Below are 26,189 nucleotides of genomic sequence, written 5' to 3' on the forward strand. Positions count from 1 at the left end.
CTAAATCTGGTGGATTTCTTCAAGAAAGTCATTAAGGCCATTGATGAGGGCAAAACAGTACATAAGGCCTACCTCAACCTGGCCAAGGCATTTGACACAATTCCCCACTCAGGTTTTATACGTAAACTCAAAAATTTGGCATAAATCCCTACGCCACCAGATGGATAGCCAGATGGCTCATGGACAGGACACATGTGGTTAAAGTGGGTGAATCTGGTTCTAGCAAGAGGCAGGTGACTAGTGGTGTGCCACAAGGCTCAGTGCTGGGACCACTCCTGTTCAGAATATTCTTCTCAGATGCCAAGGCCATTGTGGAGGACCTCTGGGTGACAAAGTTTGCAACAACTGCAAGCTGGGGGCAATCACTAAATCCTCCAAAGATGTACATATCTTTCAGGTGGGTATAAATCAGGTGAATGATTGGTGTCAAAACCATGGAGTGAAACTAAATATAAAGAAATGCATTATTGTACCCTTTGGAAACTCAAATACCCCTGATAACTACAGCATAAACAACCCCCCCCCCCAAAGAATAGATACAGAGGTGAGGGATCTAGATACACAGATAGATAGTAGCCTGAACTTTGACCATCAAATAGTGAGGAAGTCCTTCTATGTGGCACAACTTATAAGTAAAGTTATATTATCCAGATCCAGTGATATTATAGTCCCACTGCACACAGCCTTCATTAGATAAATAATCGAGTATAATGCACTATTTGGAATGTACTTTACTAGGCACTTACAACAGCTGGAGCAACATGAGGTTCCTCACTAAGAAAATACAGGGCTTAACAACGTGTCCTATGTGGATGAAAGCCGTTTCCCTTTATTCTTGTCTGCTATTGACTATTAAGGGGTGACCTATACCTGACTTACAAGGCACTCACAAATTCAGCCCTGATGGTGCTGCTATGTACCCACAAAACAAACAGTATGAGGATCACCATTCTAGGGATCGAAACTTAGTCAGTGAATCAAACAGAACATGCTGGAGAGACACTATTCATGTAAAGCATAGTCCTTCCTTGGCCCTCTTCAAGACCACTCTTGATTGATGGATGGGGAATTGGAGATTCACACCTGGACTGGCACCTATATCCCTTGTGGACAGGGGCAATCTGTAAATTCTGTAAAATATACAAGGCATAAGCACAAATCCAGGCCATCATCCTGCCCCAAGGGGCCATATACTGGATAAAATCATGTTTAATCTAGGCTTGTAAAGGCCTTGTAATCACCTGTGAACCTCTCTATATAAATATATTTTTATATAGGGTTCCATGCATATGGTCAGAATACATTTGGTCTAAGTAAATTTGGTGTAAATTAATTGGTCTAAATACATTTGGTGTAATTTTGGATTTTAAGCATTACATCAATACTTATTTCATAGAACAATGTATGGCCATGTACATTTAGTTTTGTGATATTAGTGTAAATGTTAGGTTACTCTCACTTACACAGCTATAGGTCTGCTGAAATATGGATGTTCTTTCCGACATTGAAAACAATGGGTTGTGGGAGTTTGCTGTTTTCCCAACTACTGTGTGATCTTGGAGACGGAATATAATTAGCAGAGGGTGTGGGTGGCTTGTCCCCCTGATAAAAGACTGTTTTGTTTATTATGTTTTTGATGTTTTGAGTTTTAGATTAAGTTGTTTAAGATATTCTGAATTTAGACTAAGTGCCAATACCCAGTCCCAAGAAATACTGGCTTTTGGAGGACAAGCAGGTTTGATAGTCTATTCTTCAATCATGTTGGATTTTGACCATATTATATCGACCTATGTGTGTATATATATATATATATATATATATATATATATATATATATATATATATATACACATATGTGTATGTGTGTGTGTGTGTCTATTATGTATATATGTATACATACATATGTACTATATATATTACACACACACAGAAGTGTTTGTATGTATATACGTTATAGATGTACATACATAACAAAAAAGCAAGGACTGTAAAAGTTGATAGTGCAGCTATTTTAAAATTAGCAATCAGACTGATTTTATACACATCCTAGAAAACGTATATACAAAAATGTTAACTGTATTTATACTGCATTTCTGCTACCATATGACCTGGAACAGCAGCTCAGTGGACAAGCAGAACTTTAATTGCTTAATACTGTACAGCATGAGCAATGACACATATCAATTTTTCCACTCTCACCCTGAAAACAGAAACTGGTGCCTAATGGCCTTTATCTAGTTACACAATTATGTCCACTGCTGATATAATGAATAACAGTAATTATAATCATTATATCCACTGCTATTATTATCTCCTGAGTAGCCAGCACTGTTAGTTTAACTGAAACAAAGTTTATGTCATTAATTTTTCATTATAATTTCTTTGTAGAGTTACTTCTTCCTTTTCATGCTAGATAATAGGTAATACTGCAAAAACTGGGACAATCACAAACACATAAAGTGCTATATAGAAGATTATTATCAGGTCTGTAGTCGTAACCAGCTTATTACGTGTTTGAGACATGGATGTCATGAAATTCAGCTCAAGAGTGTAACGCAAGAGGTGAATCTTGCCATCCATATCAGGAACACATAACAGGGTTATGATCGGAGAGACAATCGTAATTCACTATACTTCATGTAGTGGCATCTGCTGTATGTACTATGAGTTACACAAAGAAAGAAAAAGAAAAAAAAAAGAGAGGAAATGTATTAGTGTGAAGCCAATACAGCACTTAGCGGTCACTGACAGCAGCATACCTCTCAAATTCTTTGGTTACGATTTCTGGGCAAGTCAGGGACAATTTTCATTTATTTCTGTAATTCACTTAAAAAGTTAATACAGCAACAGGTTTTGCATCAGCATACATTTTTCTGAACAAAGAGAAGTATGAAACTGTAATGTCTGGCGTTATTGTATGAAACTGTAATGTCTGGCATTATTGTATGAAACTGGAATGTCTGGCATTATTGAATGAAACTGTAATGTCTGGCATTATTGTATGAAACTGTAATGTCTGGCATTATTGTATAAAACTGTAATGTCTGGCATTATTGTATAAAACTGTAATGTCTGGCGTTATTGTATGAAACCGTAATGTCTGGCATTATTGTATGAAACTGTAATGTCTGGCGTTATTGTATGAAACTGTAATGTCTGGCATTATTGTATGAAACTGTAATGTCTGGCGTTATTGTATGAAACTGTAATGTCTGGCATTATTGTATGAAACTGTAATGTCTGGCATTATTGTATGAAACTGTAATGTCTGACGTTATTGTATGAGTCTGGCATTATTGCATGAAACTGGAATGTCTGGCATTATTGTATGAAACTGTAATGTCTGGCATTATTGTATGAAACTGTAATGTCTGGCGTTATTGTATGAAACTGTAATATCTGGCATTATTGTATGAAACTGTAATGTCTGGCGTTATTGTATGAAACTGTAATGTCTGGCATTATTGTATGAAATTGTAATGTCTGGCGTTATTGTATGAAACTGTAATGTCTGGCGTTATTGTATGAAACTGTAATGTCTGGCATTATTGTATGAAACTAATGTCTGGCATTATTGTATGAAACTGTAATGTCTGGCATTATTGTATGAAACTGTAATGTCTGGCATTATTGTATGAAACTGTAATCTCTGGCGTTATTGTATGAAACTGTAATGTCTGGCGTTATTGTATGAAACCATAATGTCTGGCGTTATTGTATGAAACCGTAATGTCTGGCATTATTGTATGAAACTGTAATGTCTGGCATTATTGTGTGAAACTGTAATGTCTGGCATTATTGTGTGAAACTGTAATTTCTGGCATTATTGTGTGAAACTGTAATGTCTAGCATTATTGTGTGAAACTGTAATGTCTGGCATTATTGTGTGAAACTGTAATGTCTGGCATTATTGTGTGAAACTGTAATGTCTGGCATTATTGTATGAAACTAATGTCTGGCATTATTGTATGAAACTGTAATGTCTGGCATTATTGTATGAAACTGTAATGTCTGGCATTATTGACCGACTTTGCTCCTCACCAGAGAGTCAAACCTTCTTTGGCTAATGCAAAAATATGAGGCAAAATCATGGACATTCTGTATAATCAGGTACAATTTAGAGGTACAGCAGGCAGAAACAAAGGGTCACCATTTGAAATTTAAAGACCCCTGGAGTGAGTCCAGAAATGTGGAGACTGAATGGCTGAAAGAATGGACTTACATATACTAAGTCCGAGATGCCATTTCTCAGAATATTCACTTTTCCGATGAATAGTGATCTGAGTATTGGTACATATAAGTTCAGGGGATGTAGGGGCTGCAGGGTGCTTACCCCCCCCCCCTTTGCAAAAAGAAGTTTTAAGGAGAAGAGTAATTTTGGAGATTCACTCTTCTACTGTGTTTTTGATCTCTTTTTTTTGGCATTTTGAATGCCAACATTTCAGTAGGGAGCTGAAACAGAAGTGCTTTTCTGGCATAAGGTAAAAGAGCTTTTAAAGGCTGTTATGACACTTTGTTTACCACACATTCTGTTGGTAGGTGTGCAGAGTGATGTTCTAGTTAGTTTTAAAAGATGTTTCACCTTCTGTCCCTGTTTGCTGCCTAAGAACTCCCTGCTGTTAGTATCTAGTGAGACACCTGGTCTTAACACTGCCAAAGTTATCTTTAATAAACTTTTGTTAAGCATCCCTAAGCACTGTTAAGATCAGGTTTTGTGCTAGGTATGTGCAAGACCTGACCTTAATAGTACTTAAGGTATCCTTAATAAGAGTTTGCTAAGCATCCTTAAACACTGTTAAAAAAACAGACCTTCTGCTAGAGAAGTGCTTAACAAGTTTATCTATTTCTTGGTTTCGGAGGATAATCATGGTGGTCAGTATACCACTAAGAATTTAAATGACATTGTCAATATAATGACATTTTTTTGCATATTATAAATAACATTCACTAGATTAAGTAATCTTAAAAGCTCCAGAATGCAATACTTCTCTTCACTATCACAGACTGGCTAAACATTGTCTGATGTTGTCATGTTCCTAGCTGAATTTCAGCAGAATTAGAAAAGGTTATATAAACCTACCTAGGGAAAAATAGATTCCCTACATGACCACATCATCTGACTGAAAAATTGTTTTGTCTCCTTTGTCCAATTGCAATTAGAAATAAGGCAGACTGTTTGCAAGGTGAATCACATTATTAAGGGTTGTGATTGGGCATCATTTTTATTGTGTCAGATATTAATCTGTGATCAATGGATGACCTTAAAGGTTGTGAATGTCAGTCACTGATGGCCATCTGCACAAGATGCATGCACATATATTAACTAAATATCTTTCGGAAGCAAGCATTTTTAATCATTTCCTTTGTAAAAGACTACTTCTGTGAACAGTAATACAAAGATTGGTGAGAACATCCCTGACCCCCAGGTCTGTATCATGGCTGTATCACGGCATCAGAAAGGCCATTAATCGATTGGCTTTAATATTGAAAATGCTGTTAATTGAGGTGTGTATTGTAAGATCATGGTACAGTGAAGATCAGAAAATTTGCCCTTTCCTCACTGTAGTGTGATCTCAAAGTTGGTATATACAATTATTGGGGGGTATAATTTGCGACTTCAATGAATGGGATTTTCAATGTTAAGGCCGTTTGATTAACGGCCTTTTCGATCCCGTGATATAGACCCCTAACCCCCCTACTTGTTTGTTTTTTTCTTTCCTCATTTCCATATTTCTAATTGCCCAGATCATTTCTTTCAAAGACAAAACAGCTTACTTCTGTGCCTCTAGTAATGCAGGTCATCTATTTGCTGCACTGGAGGTCTAGGTATGGAAGTAACTCCATGTCCATCACTGAATCTGGTGATTTCACCTGGTGGACAGGTTTAGGTAAATCCCTCCGCAGCTACAGTTAGCCAATATGTTGGAAGAGGTGACAGTGATGCGCCTCAGTGGGCTGTGTTTTTAAGCTGCACACCTTCCTGTCTAGTTATGCCATCCAAGCTGCACCCACAGTGCCCGGCAGACTCTGAGCTGAGGAAGTTATTTAGTTATTTTTTACAACTGGCTTTGCCTCATGGCAGCAGTGTCTGATTCCCCCAGCCATGCTGTTTTGATTGCAAAGGAGACAGAGCTGAAGATTCACAGAGAGGTTCAATGCTGCATCAGAAGCTACGTAAGTAATCGAATCATAGCTTTTCAAAGGATTTCATACCATGTAATGTATTCCAGGGATGGGGGAGGCATTCAAGGTGGTGTTCTCATTTGTGGCTGACTTTGTGGTGTGGAAGGATGGGGGCTGGCATTCAGGGTCCTCTTCTCATTTGTGGCTAACTTCATGGTGCATTTGTAATCTATGTTTGGAACTATGGCCAGACAGTGGACAGGGCGTGCCAAATCAAAGAAGCCCTCTGCAGTTTATTGGATCGCACTGAGTTCTGCAACACATCTAATGATAGATGGCTACTGTTAAAAGCCAAAAAAGACTCTCATTGTCTCTGGTGTAATTTTAAGTTCATTGCTAACCGGATGGCAAGAGGAAACAGTATTTCTTTATACCAGACTATACATGTGATTTTTAATAAACTCTGTTTGGATTATTTTGGAGTTTTTTCTTATTCAAGTAGTGTTATTAGTTGGATTTGTTTTTATCTGAGTATTGTACACTGACAGGTAAAAAAAAAAAAAAGATGGTAGAGTGTTCAGTCAACAAGTTGAACTGTATGACTGTTTTAACTTTTGAAGTTGAAATTGCCTGAGCAAAGGAAGATGAAAAGGGAAATGACACTCACTCTTTCAGTATTTTGTAAAAAAAACAAAAAAAAGAAGCTATATGTATGAGCTGAAAAGCTTACTGAAATTTATCATGAGTTCCCTTTTGTGTTTTATTTATTTATTTATTTATTTATTTTTTAAGTTTATGTTGGTATTTAAACCTCGCACTGACATAAATATTAAAAGTTGTCAGATGGTATATTTTCCATGCTTTTAACAGTACCATAGGCCTGACTGTCTGAGAGTTAACTCTTAATACAAAACCCCACGATGGAATACTGTTGGTATGTATACTTACCATGCCAGCATTACTGACAGCATAATAGGCTATCCTAAACCCAATCTATGGGAACGCATCTGTCAGGGGAGTCTGTAGTCACACCTACTGAAACCTTCCACATCAGTTGTAGTGTCGGCGTTACTTCTCTTCTTGGTCTTGCTCTACACAACTTCCTTTATGTACAAAGTGCAGCACATAGTAATGGAGATGTTGATTTAACAGACTGAGCACACTCTATGCACAGTCACAGACATTGATAATTGTGTTAGAAGGTGTTTTGTGGAATGTCTCATGACATCGATTCAGTTCTGTGAATATCACTAGTGTCTGAACCCCACTCAAATGGGGGTAAACACAAAGAATGTACACAAGTATATGCAACATTTATGATTACCACAGCCTATCGATATAAAATATAACTCACAATTATTTCACAAATGTTTGTTATGATTTAGATGTTTACCAAGATAAAAGTAAAAGTGGTACTTTTGTTTTGCAATGAAAAAATTGTCCAGATTTACTGTGCACTGGGGTGACTGAAAGTGAAAATGATGAGTAGATATTAAGTAACATGGTATACTTAATAAAAATGAAAAAGTATGACATTGTCAGTAATATGAATCACTAATGACTATGTGCTAAGTTTCTAATTAAATTCAGACTTGTGGTTTTGTCTTAGTTGTGTTTTCATCTAACTAGCTGGCTGTTTTCAGATATGTGTACCAGGTTTCCTGTCCAGAAATATGTCCTTGTAGAATAACTGTTCTAAAAAGTATAAATAATCATCAGTTATATAGATTTAAAAGATGCATGATGTACAATTAAAGTTTTATGCAGACTTAAGGGATGGAATACTTTTATAAAACTCTTGGGCTTTATCATTAGATGTTTGTGTAATATTCCATTACTGCACTGTATATAAAATCTAATAACACAATATATATCTACTGCACACACACACACACACACACACACACACACACACACACACACACACACACACACACACACACACACACACACACACACACACAGATAGCATCAGACAGCAGCGGAAGCGTTGTTGCCTCACAGCAAGAGGTTGTCCCGTTCGATTCTTGGCTGGAGCGCCTTCTGTGTGGAGTCTGCATGTCCTCCCCACGGTCGAGTGGCATTCGAAAGACATGTGTAGAATGGGCGTTCCTTCATTGAAGGTTGGGCGTCAAGCTGGCACTTCGGCACCCATAAAAAATCTACTGCCAATCATTAGCGGACCGGAGTTCCACTGTGGCAACCCCTAACCGGTAAAAGCCGAAAGAAAAAAAACAAAAACAAACTCCAACTAATTATAAACATTTTATGAGTGCAGTATATCACTTCAGATTCTTCTTATTAATTAATATACAATCCCCAATGTATAATGTCTCTTAGAGGCTTCCTTCCTTATTAAAGTCCCTGTTTCAAGCATTAAAAAATCTGATCCATGCACAATCTATTAACTTTTAATAAGAAATGACTGTAATATGTTGCACAATGTTAAAACATTTAGTTTATCCAGAGAAAGACATGTAAAATAATACTTTAACTTGACAACATTTCATTTGTCTAAAAACATGATAATAAGAGATGGTTCACATGTTATGTTTATTACTCTAAAAGTATGAGAGTGTGTGAACATACATCAGCATATGTATTATTATCTATACAGGCTTGAGATAACACTACCTTCAGACAAATGCTCAGAATTCTGTGAATCTGTAGGAATGTAACACAGTAGTTCTGCCTCGATACACTAGCCCTGGCTGCATGACTATACAATAGGCAGCTGTAAGGTTTGAGGACCACCACTCTTACACACCAGTATACTAATTAGTAATGGTTCAATGAGGTAGTAGCAAATAAGTGATTAGTGAGTGCATTTAAAATAGTCGATAAAGTAAGCAACCATGTTTCCTTCCCTGTGTTAGTGCTATGGTAATATGAAACATGCTGTAAGGTCATGGTATTACCAACAACCTCTGTGTTACCTTGTGCACACCAAGCTTGTGGCTACTACCTTTTCTTCTGAAATACAATCTCATTTTTTTTTCTGTCTGGCAAACATCACTGGGCACTGACTCCATTTTGTTTCACTCAGCTTTCTTCTGTTTTCCCTCTATTGTAGGTAATGACAGCAGCAGGGTAAACCCAACTTCCCTTTGCTCACTCGCAGATAACAGCTTATCTATAGTTTAACCAGTGGCATTCAAAGTACAGACCTGGAAACCTCAGTTTTCCTTCTGCCCCCAAAATTCCCAGCTGGAAGCTATAATTAAGCCATAATTCCAAGTACCATTATGGAAAATTTATCATTTCTTTTTTTTCCCCCATGGTTTAAAAAATACATGTTTTTTTAACTGTGTACTGAACAAACTGACAAATGTGGTGTATCAAAGGATGGACTCGCTTCTGGAGCAAGTGTCTACAGTTGACAGCCTTACATGTGTTTCACAGTATGGTAAGTATATTAATTTGATCACCATTTGTTTTCCTCGCTTTCCCAACTGCTTGCAGTACACCTGCTACTTGTAGGATATAAACACTTCACTGTTAGGATCCCACTACTGTTTTTACAATGACTGTACTAATTCATTAGTGACAACAATTCCGCTACATGTCTGATAGTTTTTCTAATACTGTCTGACTTTTTGTTTGTCGACCATTATCTCCCAGATCCCTTTTCCCTAATTTTGTACTTCCCCAAACATGTTTTCTATTAATATAATGGAACCATGAGATTACATTCTAAGTGTTCTGTGTTCATTCAATTAAGAGCATTTCTCTTTTCCCCACAGTAGTTTGAATGTAGATTTAGTATATTTAAGAGAGAAATGGGAGGTGAAGACCCACACACGGAGTGTGCGTAGTGAGCCTTTCCCCCTAAAAAAGGCACCGTTTCACGTCAGAGAAGTATGTCTCAATTAATCAGGCAGTCTGCATTCAGGGGAATTCTGTCAGTCTTTTGCAGCAGAATCGGGTCTATCTGCAGGGGGTCATTTAGAGAGCTATTCAAGCTCTCATTAAATGTATATATTTTAACATACATGTCATATTTTCAGCAGAAGGAATATAAGGCTGATCTTAAACTGCCTCTATTGGCATTGTAGAGAGACAGGTATATGCTGACATATGTATATTAAACTGGTTGTGAAACATTTAGGTGGAAAGAACTGTCATGGGATCTTTAACACCTACCTAAGCAACCAGCAGTGCAGGCAGACAAGACCTGGTTTAATGTCTTACCAGAAGACAGCATCTCAGCAAGTTTCTTGTGGGGAACTAGAATAAAACCTCAAAACCACTTTAGGATTTAATGATAATCTATGCCTCCTGGTGAGCCTTCTGTACTGTATGTGACATGCTCTAAAGGTTGGCTTATTTATGTTTTACTTACTTTTGAACTTCATGTGCAAGGATTGTTAGAACTGTTCTGATGAATACAAGCGCTGGAAGTTAAAACGTGCATGCACTAATAACTATGACAATTATAGTCAAAGTTGTACATTTCTAGTGTGTATTTACTTTCATTACACAGCACTGTGGATGATGTAATGGATTTCTAGTAAGGTGGAGTCAAACTTCCGACTAATATGCATCTCTACCCTAAATCCAATATTACTCCGATATGAGCCAGACACACTAGGTTAGCATTGTACTGCACCAAGTTTACTTTGTAACCCATCACAGATTAGTTGAACGGGGTACATCTTCTCTCTCCCTACCTTAGGGTAGTGCAGATGACCATTCTGTGACATTTGCCAGAGCAGTTATTTACTATTTCAGGATACAGCTGAAGCTTTGATGAAGGTCTGGATTTTTTTTTCTCAACCTTAAACAGCCATTTCCACATACTTTCTGAGGGCTGCATATTGTAAATTGCAAGTGGTAAATACAAGTAGCTCTGTAATTTTAGCTTTTTCATCAGCCCACAAAGTAACATGAGGTTAAATCTGCATGTGGCTAGTAATGCCAAAGTTAAAACAATGGTGCACAATTATACAGATGTTGAATTAGTTCATGAGTTTATACAGAAATAAATGCTTTACCCTAGGAGCTAAAACACTAAGGCTTACTGTCGTCTCCCTCCTTCTCATATCTGTAGAAATACAAATGACTTGAGTACAGTTACTGTGAGATCAGAATATAATATAATATCTCAGTTAATGCAGTTTGTTTTAATGTTTTGTAACACATATGAGTGTTGACTCACTGTAAGAAACATTCAAGGATTTCACATGTATAATTTCATAGGTTGCTGGGGTACGTACATATCATGAGGACAGCTGAATCACCTCACATAAATGGTACCTCATTTGCAGGCAAAAGTCAGCTTAGACTAATAAGTTTTCACATTCCATTTTCTGACTGTAAAATTCATTCTTGTCTGGCACATTTGTCGTTGAGCTAAAACCAGCATGAACTTCGGCTGCACAGCTGATGAAGACAGCGCTATGCTGACATATCTCAACTCAGCTGAGCTGTACGGAAAAGAAATAGCTAAGCAAGAACTTAACAGCAACGGTAGATTTTATTGGGACTGCAACAGAAGGTGAAAGCCTTTCCAGCACTTTTCAGTGCAAACTAACTGATATAGCACATTCTATCAGATGTGTTTACTGGTGTAAGTTATTCAACTTACCTACATGTTCTGGGATCTCAGAGTAGTTAATGTTAGCTAATGTGGTGCAAGGGCTGAAGCCCCTTTCATAAGGATGTAGGAATCCTTTCCCTGAAGACATGGAAGGCTTTCCCCTTCCACTTTACCCAGGTTATTACTTTCAAACATGTTCAATAAAAATGGGGTTAAATTGGACCAATTAGTGTGGAAGCCCTTTAATTATAATTATGTAAAACATATTCCTCAGAACCTTGTCCAAAAGGATCTACATCTTCACAGCAGATAATCTAGGAAACATAATGTGTGGTAATTAACAGCAGCTGTTACTTTCATGATGACTACTGTCTACATAGATATGGTTGGTTACATCTTGTCCTACCTTAGTTCATTTATATCACAAGTCAGGCCTCTCACCTTGGATCATGTAACAATTGAGTAAAGACATAGCAAAACTGTGATCATGCTAATATTATTCAAGACACTTCAGGAATCCCAAACAGCAAATAAGTAAGAACAGATGTCAGTAAAGAAAGTACTGAACTGTAAGACATTGACTAGAAAGAAGGTTCTGTGGAATGGCGGGCAGTCTGGCTCAGGACACTAAAAAAATAACAGTATACATCAGTGTGGGTACTTCATCAGCTGTACACCATAATGAACAGGTTAAGTTCAGGATGGCAGATAACACAGTTCGCTGTGAAAGCCATGACCAGCTAGTAGTATCAAGTGAAACTGTGCACCGCAGCAGCACAGATGCTTTGTATGACCACGCAATCAATGGAACATGTTAAAGTAACTGCCCTTCTTACACTTCTCTCAGCAGGGTGAGATGCCATCTGCCAGTCATCTGATAGAACAGAGTAGCAGTTTACCTCGTTTGATAGGTATTGCTAAGAATCCGAGTAGCTGAGATGCCTGGATAAAAAGAAACAATGGTTCATTTTAACTTCTTGTGTTCCTAGTCCTCTGGCGCATAATTTAAATTCCAGTGTAATAATAATGTTCAGATTGGAAATAACTGCAGAATGCTTTCCTAGTAGCTGCATACATGCAATCTGTCAACTGACCTGTGAAAAGTAACTGACCTGTGATAAGGTTAACCCATTCATGGAAGTTTAAGACTGATGACAAGTGCACTTTCCTCAAGGAATAATATAAGTGAAAGATCAAAGTATTCTGAATGTACCTGACTGGACAATTCAGAGTATCCAGACAGCTGTATAACATTCACAGTTATTTTTTCTTCATTTAGATAACATGGATAAGTCTGGCTGAATCCTTCTTGGTCTTATGAAGATATCAGTTCTTTGAAAAAAAAAATCTTGCTTCCCATGCAAGTTTAAATTCTCTAAAGGCTAGGCAAGTCTGATGGTATGGATGGCTAACGTTTTGATTATGATGTAGGTGTTCTAAGTCCAGTTAGCAGCAGAAGCATTTGATGGATCTGGCTAGGGAAGAATGAGTTGGTCCATCCCAGGAATGAGGGGGCTGTAAGCCTACAGAGGAGACACAAAGTATGGAGATGAGGTCAGGGTCAGGATTGTGGTGCACTTAGCCACCAGTGCAATAGCCTGTATTGAGCAAGTGTATGTGTGTATGTCTGTGTGTAAGGACAAGACATAGTAGCCCCTGCAGTGATGTGGGTTGGGATAGGTGGATTTTGGTAATCCCAGAAATGCCCTGACTGCCTAGATACTGTCAAAGGACATGAGCAACTCTCACGGCTGTTTGAATGATGGCCCAACCAGACAGCTCTGACTGCTTTCTGTATGTGTGCTGCATGTAACACTGCCCAGGGGAAGGGATAGGTCATATCAAAAATTTTCTAATGGCTGGAATACTGGGTAAGGGCACAAACAATTTATCATGGCTGCCTGAATGATGTCCCTCCAGACAGACAGATTTAGCCTGAATTCTTTACTGGGTATGTGCCTAATATGGAGAACATATGGGAACATATGGGCTGAGTCCAGATGGGGGGAACGTGATGGGTGACAGGCATGAGGGCCAAAAGAACACAGAAAAGAAAAATCCCCTTTAGCTTTAAAGGACAAACCACTGCTCCCTATTGAAATGTCGGCATTCGAAATGCTGAGAGCCAGCAAGCTTAAAAAAAAAAAAGACTAAAAACATAGGAAAAGAGTGAATCTTAAAAAAATCACTCTTGTTTAATCTTCTTTTTGCACCCCTCAACACACACACACACGCACACATACACACACAGTGTACTTTCACATCATGGTCAACCAATTGCTGAAAAGTGGCAGAAGCTAACAAAAACTGAATCATTGCCAATATTCAGAAATCGCATCAACAGTGATTTCTTATAAGGCAATTACACTTGACTAGGTGTAGAGTAACAAAGTGTCTTATATGCTGCTTCTTCAGAAGTTGTGTATGTTAACAAAATATGATGGCTTTTCTGAATGATTGACTTGGTGCTGCTGGGAAGGTCTGTCAACCACATCTCTCTCCAAAGTAGTGTATTTCAAATTTTCTATTTGCCACAGTTGCACGGGGCACACCTTTTAACCTCTTAGTGCAAGAAATCTGGACAAAGACTAATAGAGGGACAAATAAGGACTTTTTTAAATATTGTTCTTATAGGTTCATATGTGTTTACTAGGCTAATGACCACAAGGGCCTTTTTAAGCCTTGCCATGCATCCCAAATCTCTGACAAGTTTTGATACCCTTGATAAGTGTAAGCAGGGGCCTGGGAGATGAACCATTTACAGGGTGCCTGTATCCGTTAGAGATGTAACAGGTGCTAAACCAGGGATGAACATCCTGTTCCCATCTAGTTGTCCAAGTTGCATTTGAATTGGGTTAGGGAGGAACTCTGCTTCACATGGATGGGGAGCCTTTTCCATAGATGGAGTAGTGTCTGGGATACATACCTGTGTCTCCAGCAGGTCCTATTTATATCACAGGCAATGTTTAAATCTTTAGGACAGGTAATTCTGGTGCTGTTTGCTGTGTGGATATGCAGGAGGTTCATCAGAGTGGTGTCTGACAATGCCCTGTATGCCAGCCATAGATCTCCTCTCAAAAGCCTGTAGGAGACAGAATAAAGGGATAAGGCCTTAAGGCAGTCTGCACAGGACATTTTACTTACACCCTGTATTCTTTTAGTGAGAAACCTCTGTGAACGTTCCAATTGTTGGATATGCCTGGCTAGGTACATACTAAAAGGGGCATTGTACTCAATTATAGTTCTGATGAATGCCGAATACAGTGGAACAATGACTTCCTTGGACTTGGATGCCATACCTTTGTAAGTTGTGCAATATAAAATGATTTCCTCACTACTGTAGATATGTGATGGTCAAAGGCTAAACTGCTATCTATGTGTGTACCTAAGTCCCTGACTACTAGGTCAACTCTAAGGGGTGTGTTGTGAATATGAAAATTACCAAGGATAGATGACTTCCCAAAGGATACTATTATACATTTCTTGGCATTTAGTTTTAGTCCATAGCTATAGCACCAGTTATTTGTCTGTGTCAGCCCCTCCTGGAGAACATTTGTGTCAGTGTGGGATTCAATGACAGCTCCTAATTTGCAATCATCTGCAAGTTTAGTCAGCCGGAGGCCACTGACATTGGCCTTGACTTTTGAGAAGTAAATGCAAAAAGGAGTGGTCCAAGGACTAATCCCTGAGGGACTCCACTTTGTTATTGCTTAATTGTGCTACATAGTTAGCAAGATAAACAAATTAACCATGTTATCATTCTTTTCTTATATCTATTGTCAAATTAAGCAATAACCGATGATGTTGGTGTGGTATATTAAGATTTACTCACAGTTGGTGTGGTTTAATCATGCCGGTGAAGCCAGAGTGATTAAATAAAGCCAACCATGGGTAAATCTTAATATACCACACCACGGAGTTGGTTATTGCTATTATACAATGACATTATTTAAAAAAAATACTTCACTTAAATAATGTCTTTGTATAAGGCACCATACTGTCCTTCTGTGATTGGTAATATCCTGGTGCCTTTTTTTTTATGTACTGCGCATGCGTATGGGACTTGCATGCCCAGTATATCAGGGCTTTGGAAAGGAAGCAACAGAGAAAAGAAGGTCTTCGTTGCTTCGTTTTTGTTTATTTATTTATTTTTTCTTTATTTAAAAAAAAAAAAAAAAAGTTTCGGACAGTTTAGGGGTAGGAGAGAGACAGAATGGAGAAAATAGAAAGAAAATCAGGTACGTGTCTTTAATTCTAAATAACGTACTTGATTTTCATAATATTTTCTCCATCCTGTCTCTCGTATGTCTGGGGTCCGGACTACAGATTTTTTTTTTATTTTTGTTTAAAAAAAAATAAAACTTACAGAATATAACAATGGAAAAAAGTCTGGGCAACCGGACCTGTTTTCGTTGGTATATTCTCAGATTTACAGTAGGCATGCTGGTTGGGCTGGCCAATCAGCGTGCTCGTTTTAGAATATTAATGGCCAGTCATTGTATAATTAAGTGTACATAACGTTTTCATATTAAGGTTTTCATTAGGGCTACTGCAGCTTCTGTTTCAATTTCAAAATTTGTTTAGATGCTTTAACAAATAATAAAATATATAACATAAAACCTGAAATACAGCAAATAAGTGAAATGCAAGTAAGGCATGAAATAATAAAACAAGAATAATGTTACACAGCAAGACAAACTAAGCACATACACATACAAGGCCTTTTCAAAATTCTTTCACAGCCAATCCATCAACATATTCCTGCAAGAGGACTGCAAGCTTAAATGTATCCCCACAGGACTAATGCCTGACAGCTTTTTGAAACACATTTTAAAATACTTGTTTGTTGGATTTTTTAATTCAGTGGATAAACTTGCTCCTAAGTAACTAACAGTCAACATTATCCTACCCTTCTTATTTTTTCCTATGTAACCTTTGTCTTTTATGACTGTTAAACATCAAACTTTTCTGTAGGCTGACCATTTGATAACTTTATGGCTATTACAATGGCAATAGACATCACCCCACAGCAGGAGCCACACTTCCAGAGAAAGTCTGCCTCATTGGTGACTCACTTTTTGGTTGTATAGGTGAACAAGAGAAGAGCAAACTGGACAGCCATAATCCAGGATAAAGGGTATCATCTTCCATTCAGGTTCTCACTGAAACCCTTATTCAGTGTTCTGTGGTCCTTTGCTTCACTTTGCATTGTCTTTGGTTCAATGGCCTGAAGGTCAGGCTTCAAATCACACCCAGACCAAGAACATACAGGTTTGAAGACAGACTCTAACTGCTTCTACTCACCCTCACTGTGGTTATTAACAACCATTCCTTTTGCAAACTGATGAGAGATGGACTTGTGACAGTCCTAGCCTCATCCCCTAGGTGGCTGAGATGGGCACTTGCATCAGCATGAGGACCTGCAATAACTGCTGCAAAACTGTTCTTGTTGTTTGTCACCTACATGCAGATGAAGACTAACATGATTGACTTGGTAAAACCAAGCCCACATCCCTGGTCTTACTTGTTTTCCTGTACCATCATGCATGCTGCCTGTACCTGCCACAGATCTGGACTGTCATCCCCTTCACAAAGGATGGGAAAACTGCCACTGGTTACTGACTATCATCCTCCCCTACTCAATCCTTCAGCTCTTGGACTTACTAACTGAAGCTAGTTCTTCTGAGTCACAGTCAGGGTTTGATTTATTTGTACCACATGGCTGACTCTTCCCGTATCCTCTAGTGATGCTGTTGCACGTATCCTTCACTTACTGCATCTCTTTTTCTCACTTAACTTGTGGAAGTCATTTTCCTCCACTGACACTTTGCTACTTCCCAGATCTTTAAACTGCCCTATCAACCTGTCTTCCAAAAGATCCTTTTTTCTGAATTTTGTAGTCTGCCTTGAAGTCTTCCTATGTCCTTTCCCTTAACATTTACAAATTAAGCTCCTGGTCTGCTTAAGACATTCCATGCAGGATAAGGGTCACAGAACTGTATAGTACTCTGACCCAGTGGGCTAAGCTGGAGGTAGGGTTAAGGGTACATTAACTGCTTTGTTGTCTGTGCATTAGAATAAAACATTCAGTTTGTCTGCCTTGTTTACTGCATTCTAGTATCTATCAAACCTTTCCTACCATTTATTTATGCCGCTTTCTGTCCTTCCTAATTTAAGATCATCTGTTATGGCAGCTCCCAGGTGCCTTTCTAATTTCACTGTTGTTAGTATCCCTTGTCTTTCTGTGTATTCTTCTTTTACTTGTTTTTTTATCCCCTATATCCATCCCATCACTGTCGCTGATGCCTTTTTCTCTGAATAGGTCTGTTTGTTCCTCTGCTTCCCACAGCAATGGCAGACACCGTGAAGGCACAGATCCATGCCAGGAAACTCAGCTGTCATTCTGCAAGACAGGAAGATTTTTAGAATGCTCTTAAAGCCCTCACCTTGTTGGCCAGCATGTAGGATGCAGTGCCTGCAGTGCTACGTCTGGTGCAGGTACACACGTGTGGACACCAACTGTGATTGTCTAGATCCTTGCTGTTTCTATTCGGTGTGCCCCAGATCTCTGTAGCAGTTACAAATTGGCAGACATTTCAGTGCTACTAATAAGTGCCTTAAATGGATGGATCCCACTATTAAAATGTCTGGTCTCTCACTGCTACCTCCATTTACCAGACAGCACTCCAACTGATGTGCATAGTTGTGTCCATGGAGGTTCTTTCCCATATCCACTGCAGTATACACCTACAAGCCTAAGATAAATGGCGAATTCTTGTATTAATCAAAAATCTGTTCAGTGAAGCATTTTAATTTAATGATAATGAGAAGTTGTATGGACAGAGCACCCCCTATCAGAATGATCGCTGTGCATGATTGTGGGTATGTTAGCTATGCAAATATGGCTGCTGTCAAGTGATATGTACTATTATTTATGGAGACATTTTAATCTGTCAACAGCCACAGCACTTCAAAATAGCAGTTAATGTTGTTATGTTACAAAGTCCACCAACAGCTTCTTACTGTCTGTGATGGGGATGCCTATCACAGGTGAGATAGCATCAGAGAAGGAGTTACTGTACTTATGGGTGGTGCTGTCTGAATTGAAAGCAAAGGTATTCGTGATCATGGCCTGTGATTTGTCAAATGCCAGCTGGAGAGAAAACTCACCCTCCTGGGGATTAGGAAACCTAAGAAGTACTTTTCAGTGACACTAAAGCATAACGTGAAGTCTTCCTTTTTTTGATAATGTTACACCAGGAGGAATGAACCTTCCTTTCGGTCCTTAAGAACTAATTAATTTTAGAAACTGGAGCTAGTATATTCCTCTCCTTTTCTGAGTGGAACTTTGTGGACGCAGGTAGGAAGGAGGATGTGAAAATTCAGTTCTTTGTAGGCTGCTAGTTCCTCCATTAGAAATGTTGCAAGAGCTTTCTTCCTCCCACTGATGTAGCCACTTTAAACATGTCAAAATGTATTGATAAAATGTTTAGTCAAGTCTTAGAAAGGAAATATAATTATTTGTTTGATGGATGACAGACATGTCACTTGTTTATTTAACTAATTGCTTTACAAGAATAAATCAGTGATGCCAGGACATTAATAGGCATCATGATTACTGGATAACTTCTCTCCTTTCAAGCCCATTCCACATGATAGACTAATACTACCATCCAGTATGGAAACTGTAAAGGAATGGATAGGCCTCTGTAATGAGGCAGTGGGGAAAAACACTCAACGTAACCCAAGGAAAATTCTGGTTGAGTTGCTTAAGGACTGTGTATTGGGTGATCCTTCACTTAGCCTCTTTTTGTGCTGTATGAAATTTTCTTTCACATTTCATTAAACTATAATTCTTTCATTATATTATACTGCATTAACAGCACACAGATAAACAGTAGGGGATATGCATGCAGCATTTGTCCTGCAGTGATGATTACTAAACATACTATATCTTAAGACTGCAGCTACAGAATATAATATATCACTTATAACCTTCCCAGCTCAGTGACCATCTACGGTCAGAACCTCTGTACAGATCCTTTTTCATGCATGTGATTGTGGAAACCCTTCTTTTTGGAACACATTCTAAAATACAGTATAAGCAGTTATCTGCATTTCTTGTGCGGTTTGTCTCATTAGTAAGGTACAGTTCAAATCCTTTCTAGTTTACTTTTACTTACGATCATGTCAGAATGTTCCAGAGCTGATTGGGCCTGCATAGTCTATGTCTCTACTATTAAAATTATATAACAGTCTGTGAATCACAGATTCTAGTTTTTGTGCTTGGAAAATATACACTAATGTCTCCAAAACATCTCAGTAATGACAGTTGCTCCATTCTAAAAGAGTAATTAGTCTTCAAAACAATCTATGTCAAATACTCAAATAGCTTCACAAAATAGGTATGCAGCCTCCACCAAGAAGCATACAAATTTAGGTGCATTAACTGAACAAAAGACTATATAAAATATTAGCATGAAGAGATATGCAAAATGGGAGTGCAGCCTGTTTAGAAATGTGATTAAAAAGGTGCATCACCTGCACAACATTAGGAACGCCAATTTCATAAAAATATGCACAAAAACAGGTGCATTGTCTTGACAAGACAGTGCATAGACAGACATACATGATTAAAGAGCTGCACAAAATAAGTACATAACCTCCATATGTAGGTACTTTTGTATACAGCTGAAACTGGACAGCATAATTTATAATTTGAATAAATGGGCTAGCTTCATTATTCAGAAAGAAACAGATGTTTTTTCATGCTGGCTGGTTAGTATCTTCATGTATACATAAAGGGCTTCTTAATTATAGGCACACCAACTGTATACCAGAATGCACAAGTGCATGCAACACCTCAAGAATCAGGAATGACTGCACACCACCTGATAAGCTATAACACAAAATGTGCAGCAGCTGCACATGCTTCTGCAAAACATACATGTCCATCTATGTAAAGGGCCAGTCAATGAAAGGTATATCACCTGCACAGAAGAGACAACTCACAAATGTAGCATATTTTATACAATGATTGCAATAGAATTAGGCATACCACACTCATAACCGGTGCGGCATACATGTAACAGACTACATACAAAGGGCATTTCATTTGAATAAGTGACTGCATAAGAAAATGGATAAAGACCTGCCCAACAGCAATATAGAATAGGTGTACCACCTGTAAAATTAGCTGCTTAAAAACAGGGTAGCATCCTTATGGAGAGCTGCACAAAACTAGGTACATCACCTGCACACTGGGCTTCATAAAATAATTGGATCTCCTGTGTAATGGGTTATCAGTAATAATGGCAGTAGCTGCACAAAGTACTTCTATAACTGCCACCAAAATAAATAAATAAAGGCTCACTGTCTGTGCTAAGGATTACATAATACAGGTATGTTAGCTCTGCAAGTAACTGCACAGAAATACATACAATCACTTGTATAACAGGACCACTCAGGAATGGTACAAAGTCTATGCAATGGATAATTCACAAATAGATGTACCATAAGCACAAAGAACTGCAGAAATTCAGAGGCATCAGTCTGCACAGTATAATATACTGAATAAAAATTATGTCACCTACACAAGTAACTGCACAAAGCAAATACTTTGCCTGCACAAGAAACTAAATAACAATAGACATATTACCTACATAAGAAAAAAAAGACTGCAGAAAATAAGTGCACTTGCTTTACAAGAAACAATATAAATGTCTGCAGTGCCTTCACAAACAACTGCAAAAAATAGGTTCACCACCTGCATAAAAAATACATTTCACATGCACAAGGGACTGCACAAAATTAGCACTCTTCCTGCACAACAAACCAGCATAAAATAAGTGTATCACAGACACAAGGTGCTGTAGTAATATATCTGTATCACCTATATAAGGGTGGCATTTGCATTTGTCACTGCATAAATACAGAAAACAAAGTATCACAATTTGCTGCATTTTAGTATGATCTTATGATTTGAATCTGCAGTATCAGTACTAGCCCTGCTGGTAAAGCCAGTAAGAGTCACAGTTGTAAGATGAGAACAGCAAAAAATATATCTTTTTTAACACAATATAGCAGTACAAGATACTATCACTTAAATAATGGTAGACAGCATCTCAGAATATACAGTCTCAGATCTTTAAAAAAAAATAACTGCACCATACATCATCTGTGGTGATGAAGTGATTGCATTACATTATTTTCAGTTCCTCCTTATCCCATCCTTGAAAACATTAGACATCCAAGTTTCCAAAGACCTTATTTGTACCATCTGCTTGCTGCTGCTAGCATCAACTGTGCTCACTGGAACATTACAAATGTGTTTATAGTCCATTCACAGCTACACATACTTTTATAAAACAAGCACATAAGTCTATTTATGACTCGAGCTGTCTTGCAGCAACACTGCAGTATAACTTAACACATGCCAGCATTAATTTTGCTGTTTTGAATGATACAGTTTATAACTTTGTCAAAAGATTTTCATGTGTGCATCACTAAATACTCTGAACAATTCTAAAGTGACTGAATGCACTATGAATGCTGCCTCATGCATCAAAACTGACTGGAGATTTTTTTTTACTGCACCACCATTTCAGTATTATTAGTTGTTATTTTTTTATTGTGCCAATGTACTAAATGTCTGACTATGCAATTGAGCCATGGCAGTTGAACAACTGTAAGGATATAAAACAAACCACTGGTTCTTACCCATAGGGCTGTGCAAGGTCAGAATTAGCCAGACCACCATGAGACTGTCTTCTATTTTCTTTGGTAATATACACCACAGTGTAACAGAATTTAGCCAGACCACCACGAGACTCTGTCCCATTTTTTTGGTAGTACACACCACAGTGTAATAGTCCCATCTCTATAGTAAACTATCTCAGAGTAAAAAACTGTTACTAATATGACCTGTATGCATTACAAAACCCAGTATCTTAATTCTGTTATAGATGTCAGTGTTCAGCAAAGTACACAATTAACAAAATAAAAAAAATCCCGTAATACTTAAAAATGTGCAGCATCTAAAATATATGTATATGTACCTAAGAAACAGATATCTACCAGGAATGCAACTCATATATGATGGAAGTACATAGCACAGCCATGTTATATACAAAGCACATCTATACTAAAAATAGTATTTTTTTTTTATTTTATGCATTTGTTAACATGATAAGTGAGCTTGCTATCCTGTACACTTTGTAGTCATGATCTAGGTCACAATAGCAGGGGTAAATGCAATATATATTATATTTTAGATGACCTATCAATGAACATGTTTTTTTGGAAGTGAACCAGTGTACCTGGGGAAAACCCACAGTGGCAGAGGAGTACTATACAGACTCCCCACAGTCAGTGGCTAGAGATCAGGACTGATTTCTGGAGATGACAGAGAGAGAGAGGCCTAAACCACTGAACCAACATACTAGCTGGCTGAAATAAAAACATGTATTGATCTGCCAGCATATGGTTTTAAGCTGCTTATGCTGGTTTTTGACCTCAAGCTGATGTCTACCTGATAGCAGTTGGATTGTTTCAATGGATTATACTTGGTAGGATGAGTGAGGGATTTACCACCTGGATTAGAATTTACAAAAAAAAAAAAGTGAGAAATAGCCGAGACATTAACCTAATCAGCAGATAAATACATAATGGAATGCATAACTAATGGGTATACAGACAATTATTTAAGCACGTAGTCTGACATGTAAAGGCAATTTCACAGTATGAGAGGCACACAATTGACAGTAGCTCCTGATTCCCCTGTAACTGAAGACATCCCTTGTGAACATTATGACATTTTTGCAAACTTCACAAACGTAGATTTGGATGCAACTCACTGTCTATGAAAGCCACATATTCAGGTTTGGATGATAAATTCTGTTGCAGGGAAACCCACAGCATGTGGAGCTTCAAAAATGTAATGTGCCAGCATAATTTTGCCTTAAATGTCTCTTTTTCATACATAAAATGAAATGTATATCAGTAACAGCCAAATAAATATCGAATGTGGAGCTGTGGTCATTGTTATACCAATACTTGCTTTCTGTATCTGGAGAAATAAAACAAATACCTGTATAATATAATTACATGCACCACAAGTAAAGGAGTTCTATGTAAAGTTCTTCTTGAACTGATAATTCTGTAAATAGTATTTACTCCTTTCATTGTTTTTTTATGTGGTTGTTAGTATGTGTGATTTGCTTTGTGTAGGAAAAATGGAACATACAACGGAGCACATAAGGAATATAAATAATAAGTGTTTCAGATGCTTTAAGGAAATATGACACAAAAGTTCAGAACAACTGTTCCCTTAATTTTCTGTATTAAGTAACTTAAACAGACTGATGTTAGGGGGCAATGCTCCAGATCAACTATTGAATTTAGAATGCAGGAAGGGGTATGATTGATAAATTTTCCATTAAGCCTAGGGTCAAATTCTTAAAGCTTTGGAGTAGTGAAGTAAAGGGCCTCCACCATCCTTATATCACTACTTAAATCAAAATGTCCGTACCTGTTCTCCCCTGCTAACACCTCCTGAGGGAGGGTGAGGGTTTGCCCATCTTATTATCTCACCCAACTTATCTTGCAGTGCTGCGGTACTAAATGAGTGCAAGTCTGACTGTGTTAAGATAAGGTGATACAATTGTGTAACATGTTATACTTATCAGTCTTATTACCTATGCCCCTTACAGTGCAAGCTTACCCGAGGAGTCAGCAGGCTCATTGACCTGAATGAAATGACCCTGCACCAAAGCTCCACCTTTATGGCAGACTTGGTATTGCAGGTATGGAGCCTGCATGAAGCACCAGGTCTGGTATATAAGTAGAGCTGCATGACCATGAAACCATCCTGCATAGCACCTCAACTAAAGAATGGATGAGATAATGCAGGTGTGACTGTGACCATGGCTGTCAGGCCTGCATGCCCCCACCCAAACAAGGGAAATGGCATGTAGGGTCACTAGCCTAGCCGGTGTCATAGATAAAGTCTCCCAACTCAGCTTAAATTCATATGTTGTCCTTTGAATTGTTAATTGGCTGAGTGACAGAATTCACAATCATACCTCAAAACTGTACAGATTTTCATCTTATATTTTTGGTCCATTTTTTTCATAAAATTGTGGCTTTCTGGCAAGTCATTAAAGATTGAAGTGAGAAAATAATAACAGACATTTGAGTTTCAAACTTCATACCCTTCAGAAGATTCATGCTAATGCAAAACCTGTTTTTCTATCAAATTTCTAAGTTTGTAAGAGAAATATTTAAAAAAATATATATCCTTATTTTTGGGTCTTTGTACCCCCATTGTTTATGGCTTCGTCCAGATTTTTTTGCTGTAAGAGATTAAGAGGTATGCCCACAATAGGAAGATAGATGCCAACTCATCTAGTCTAAAAAATGTCACTAGAGGTGTTCTACAAGGTATTGCCCAAGTCCTGCAAGGCTCAAAGAGTATTGTGCAGTTTAATGGAAAATCACTGTGGCAGAGTCCAAGAAACTGTAGACTAGACCATCAGCAAACAAAGATTAAGCTAAATATTCTATGATCACATGAGAGACATTGTGACAGCGCACCCTGCAGGTTAGTATTGGACTTACAGCAAAGAGTAGGGTAAAAGAAGACTGCACTTGTCCACCATGAAGTCCAGTCAGTGCTGTGGGTTGGTGAGAGGAAGCAGCAGGCACTCACAACCCAAATTAATTGGCTTGAGAAGACAAAGCAGGGTGTAGACCAGAACCTTTTTGGAGTATCATTCATTTGACTGACACATTTTAGTGACCTGATTTAACTGTCACCAACTTGCACTTAATTCACTTTACACAAGAATTCAAGTCTTTAATACGTGCTAGTGGTTAGTGGGCTCCTTTCCCAAGTATACTTTATTGTATATAATGAAGTCCTAGTGTTTCTTGAACTGTGGTAAATACAACAAGGCAGAAAAACCCATTCACTGACTTGCGATATTTATACTGAATATGTCTGGTGATACTGTGATTTTATACTGAATATGTCAGGTGATACTGTGTATTTATACTGAATATGTCTGTGATACTGTGATTTTATACTGAATATGTCAGGTGATACTGTGTATTTATACTGAATATGTCTATGATACTGTGTATTTATACTGAATATGTCTGTGATACTGTGTATTTATACTGAATATGTCTGTGATACTGTGATTTTATACTGAATATGTCTGGTGATACTGTGTATTTATACTGAATATGTCTGTGATACTGTGTATTTATATTGAATGCTGATATTGTATAGTTTGGAAGACCTCTGAACAATCTTGCTGTATGTCTTCTGACAAGCCTTGCATGGGATTCTTTAAGAACATCACCCTGCACAGCAGGGAAAAAGGCCAGGATTTATAGTCATTTACCACAATGTGCAGCACAAATCAGAGTAGGTAGTGGCAGTTCGCACAGTGTGGGTGATTTTCAGAGACATAGCACAGCTGTGCAGTGGGAAAAACAGTAAGCAGTCCATGCAAATGACTGC

At 38.0% G+C, this 26,189-nt stretch overlaps 1 protein-coding gene across 5 annotated transcripts in view; it reads right to left on the bottom strand.

Annotated features, from left to right (window-relative positions):
• SHANK3 (SH3 and multiple ankyrin repeat domains 3) overlaps positions 1 to 26,189 on the bottom strand; it is a 7,266,504-nt gene that overhangs the window by 130,569 nt on the left and 7,109,746 nt on the right. For 2 of the 5 annotated variants that reach the window (XM_044088611.1, XR_006366998.1), the window contains exon 24: positions 11,118 to 11,167. The exons of the other annotated variants lie outside the window; for them this stretch is intronic. In XM_044088611.1, the coding sequence (XP_043944546.1) occupies positions 11,134 to 11,167 (34 nt within the window). In that variant the 3' untranslated portion in view covers positions 11,118 to 11,133. The remainder of the gene's footprint in view (positions 1 to 11,117; positions 11,168 to 26,189) is intronic. 5 annotated transcript variants of the gene reach the window in all.

Source organism: Protopterus annectens, chromosome 11.part0, assembly GCF_019279795.1.
Source record: "Protopterus annectens isolate FY-2018-M chromosome 11.part0, PAN1.0, whole genome shotgun sequence".
Lineage (NCBI taxonomy): Eukaryota > Metazoa > Chordata > Ceratodontiformes > Protopteridae > Protopterus > Protopterus annectens.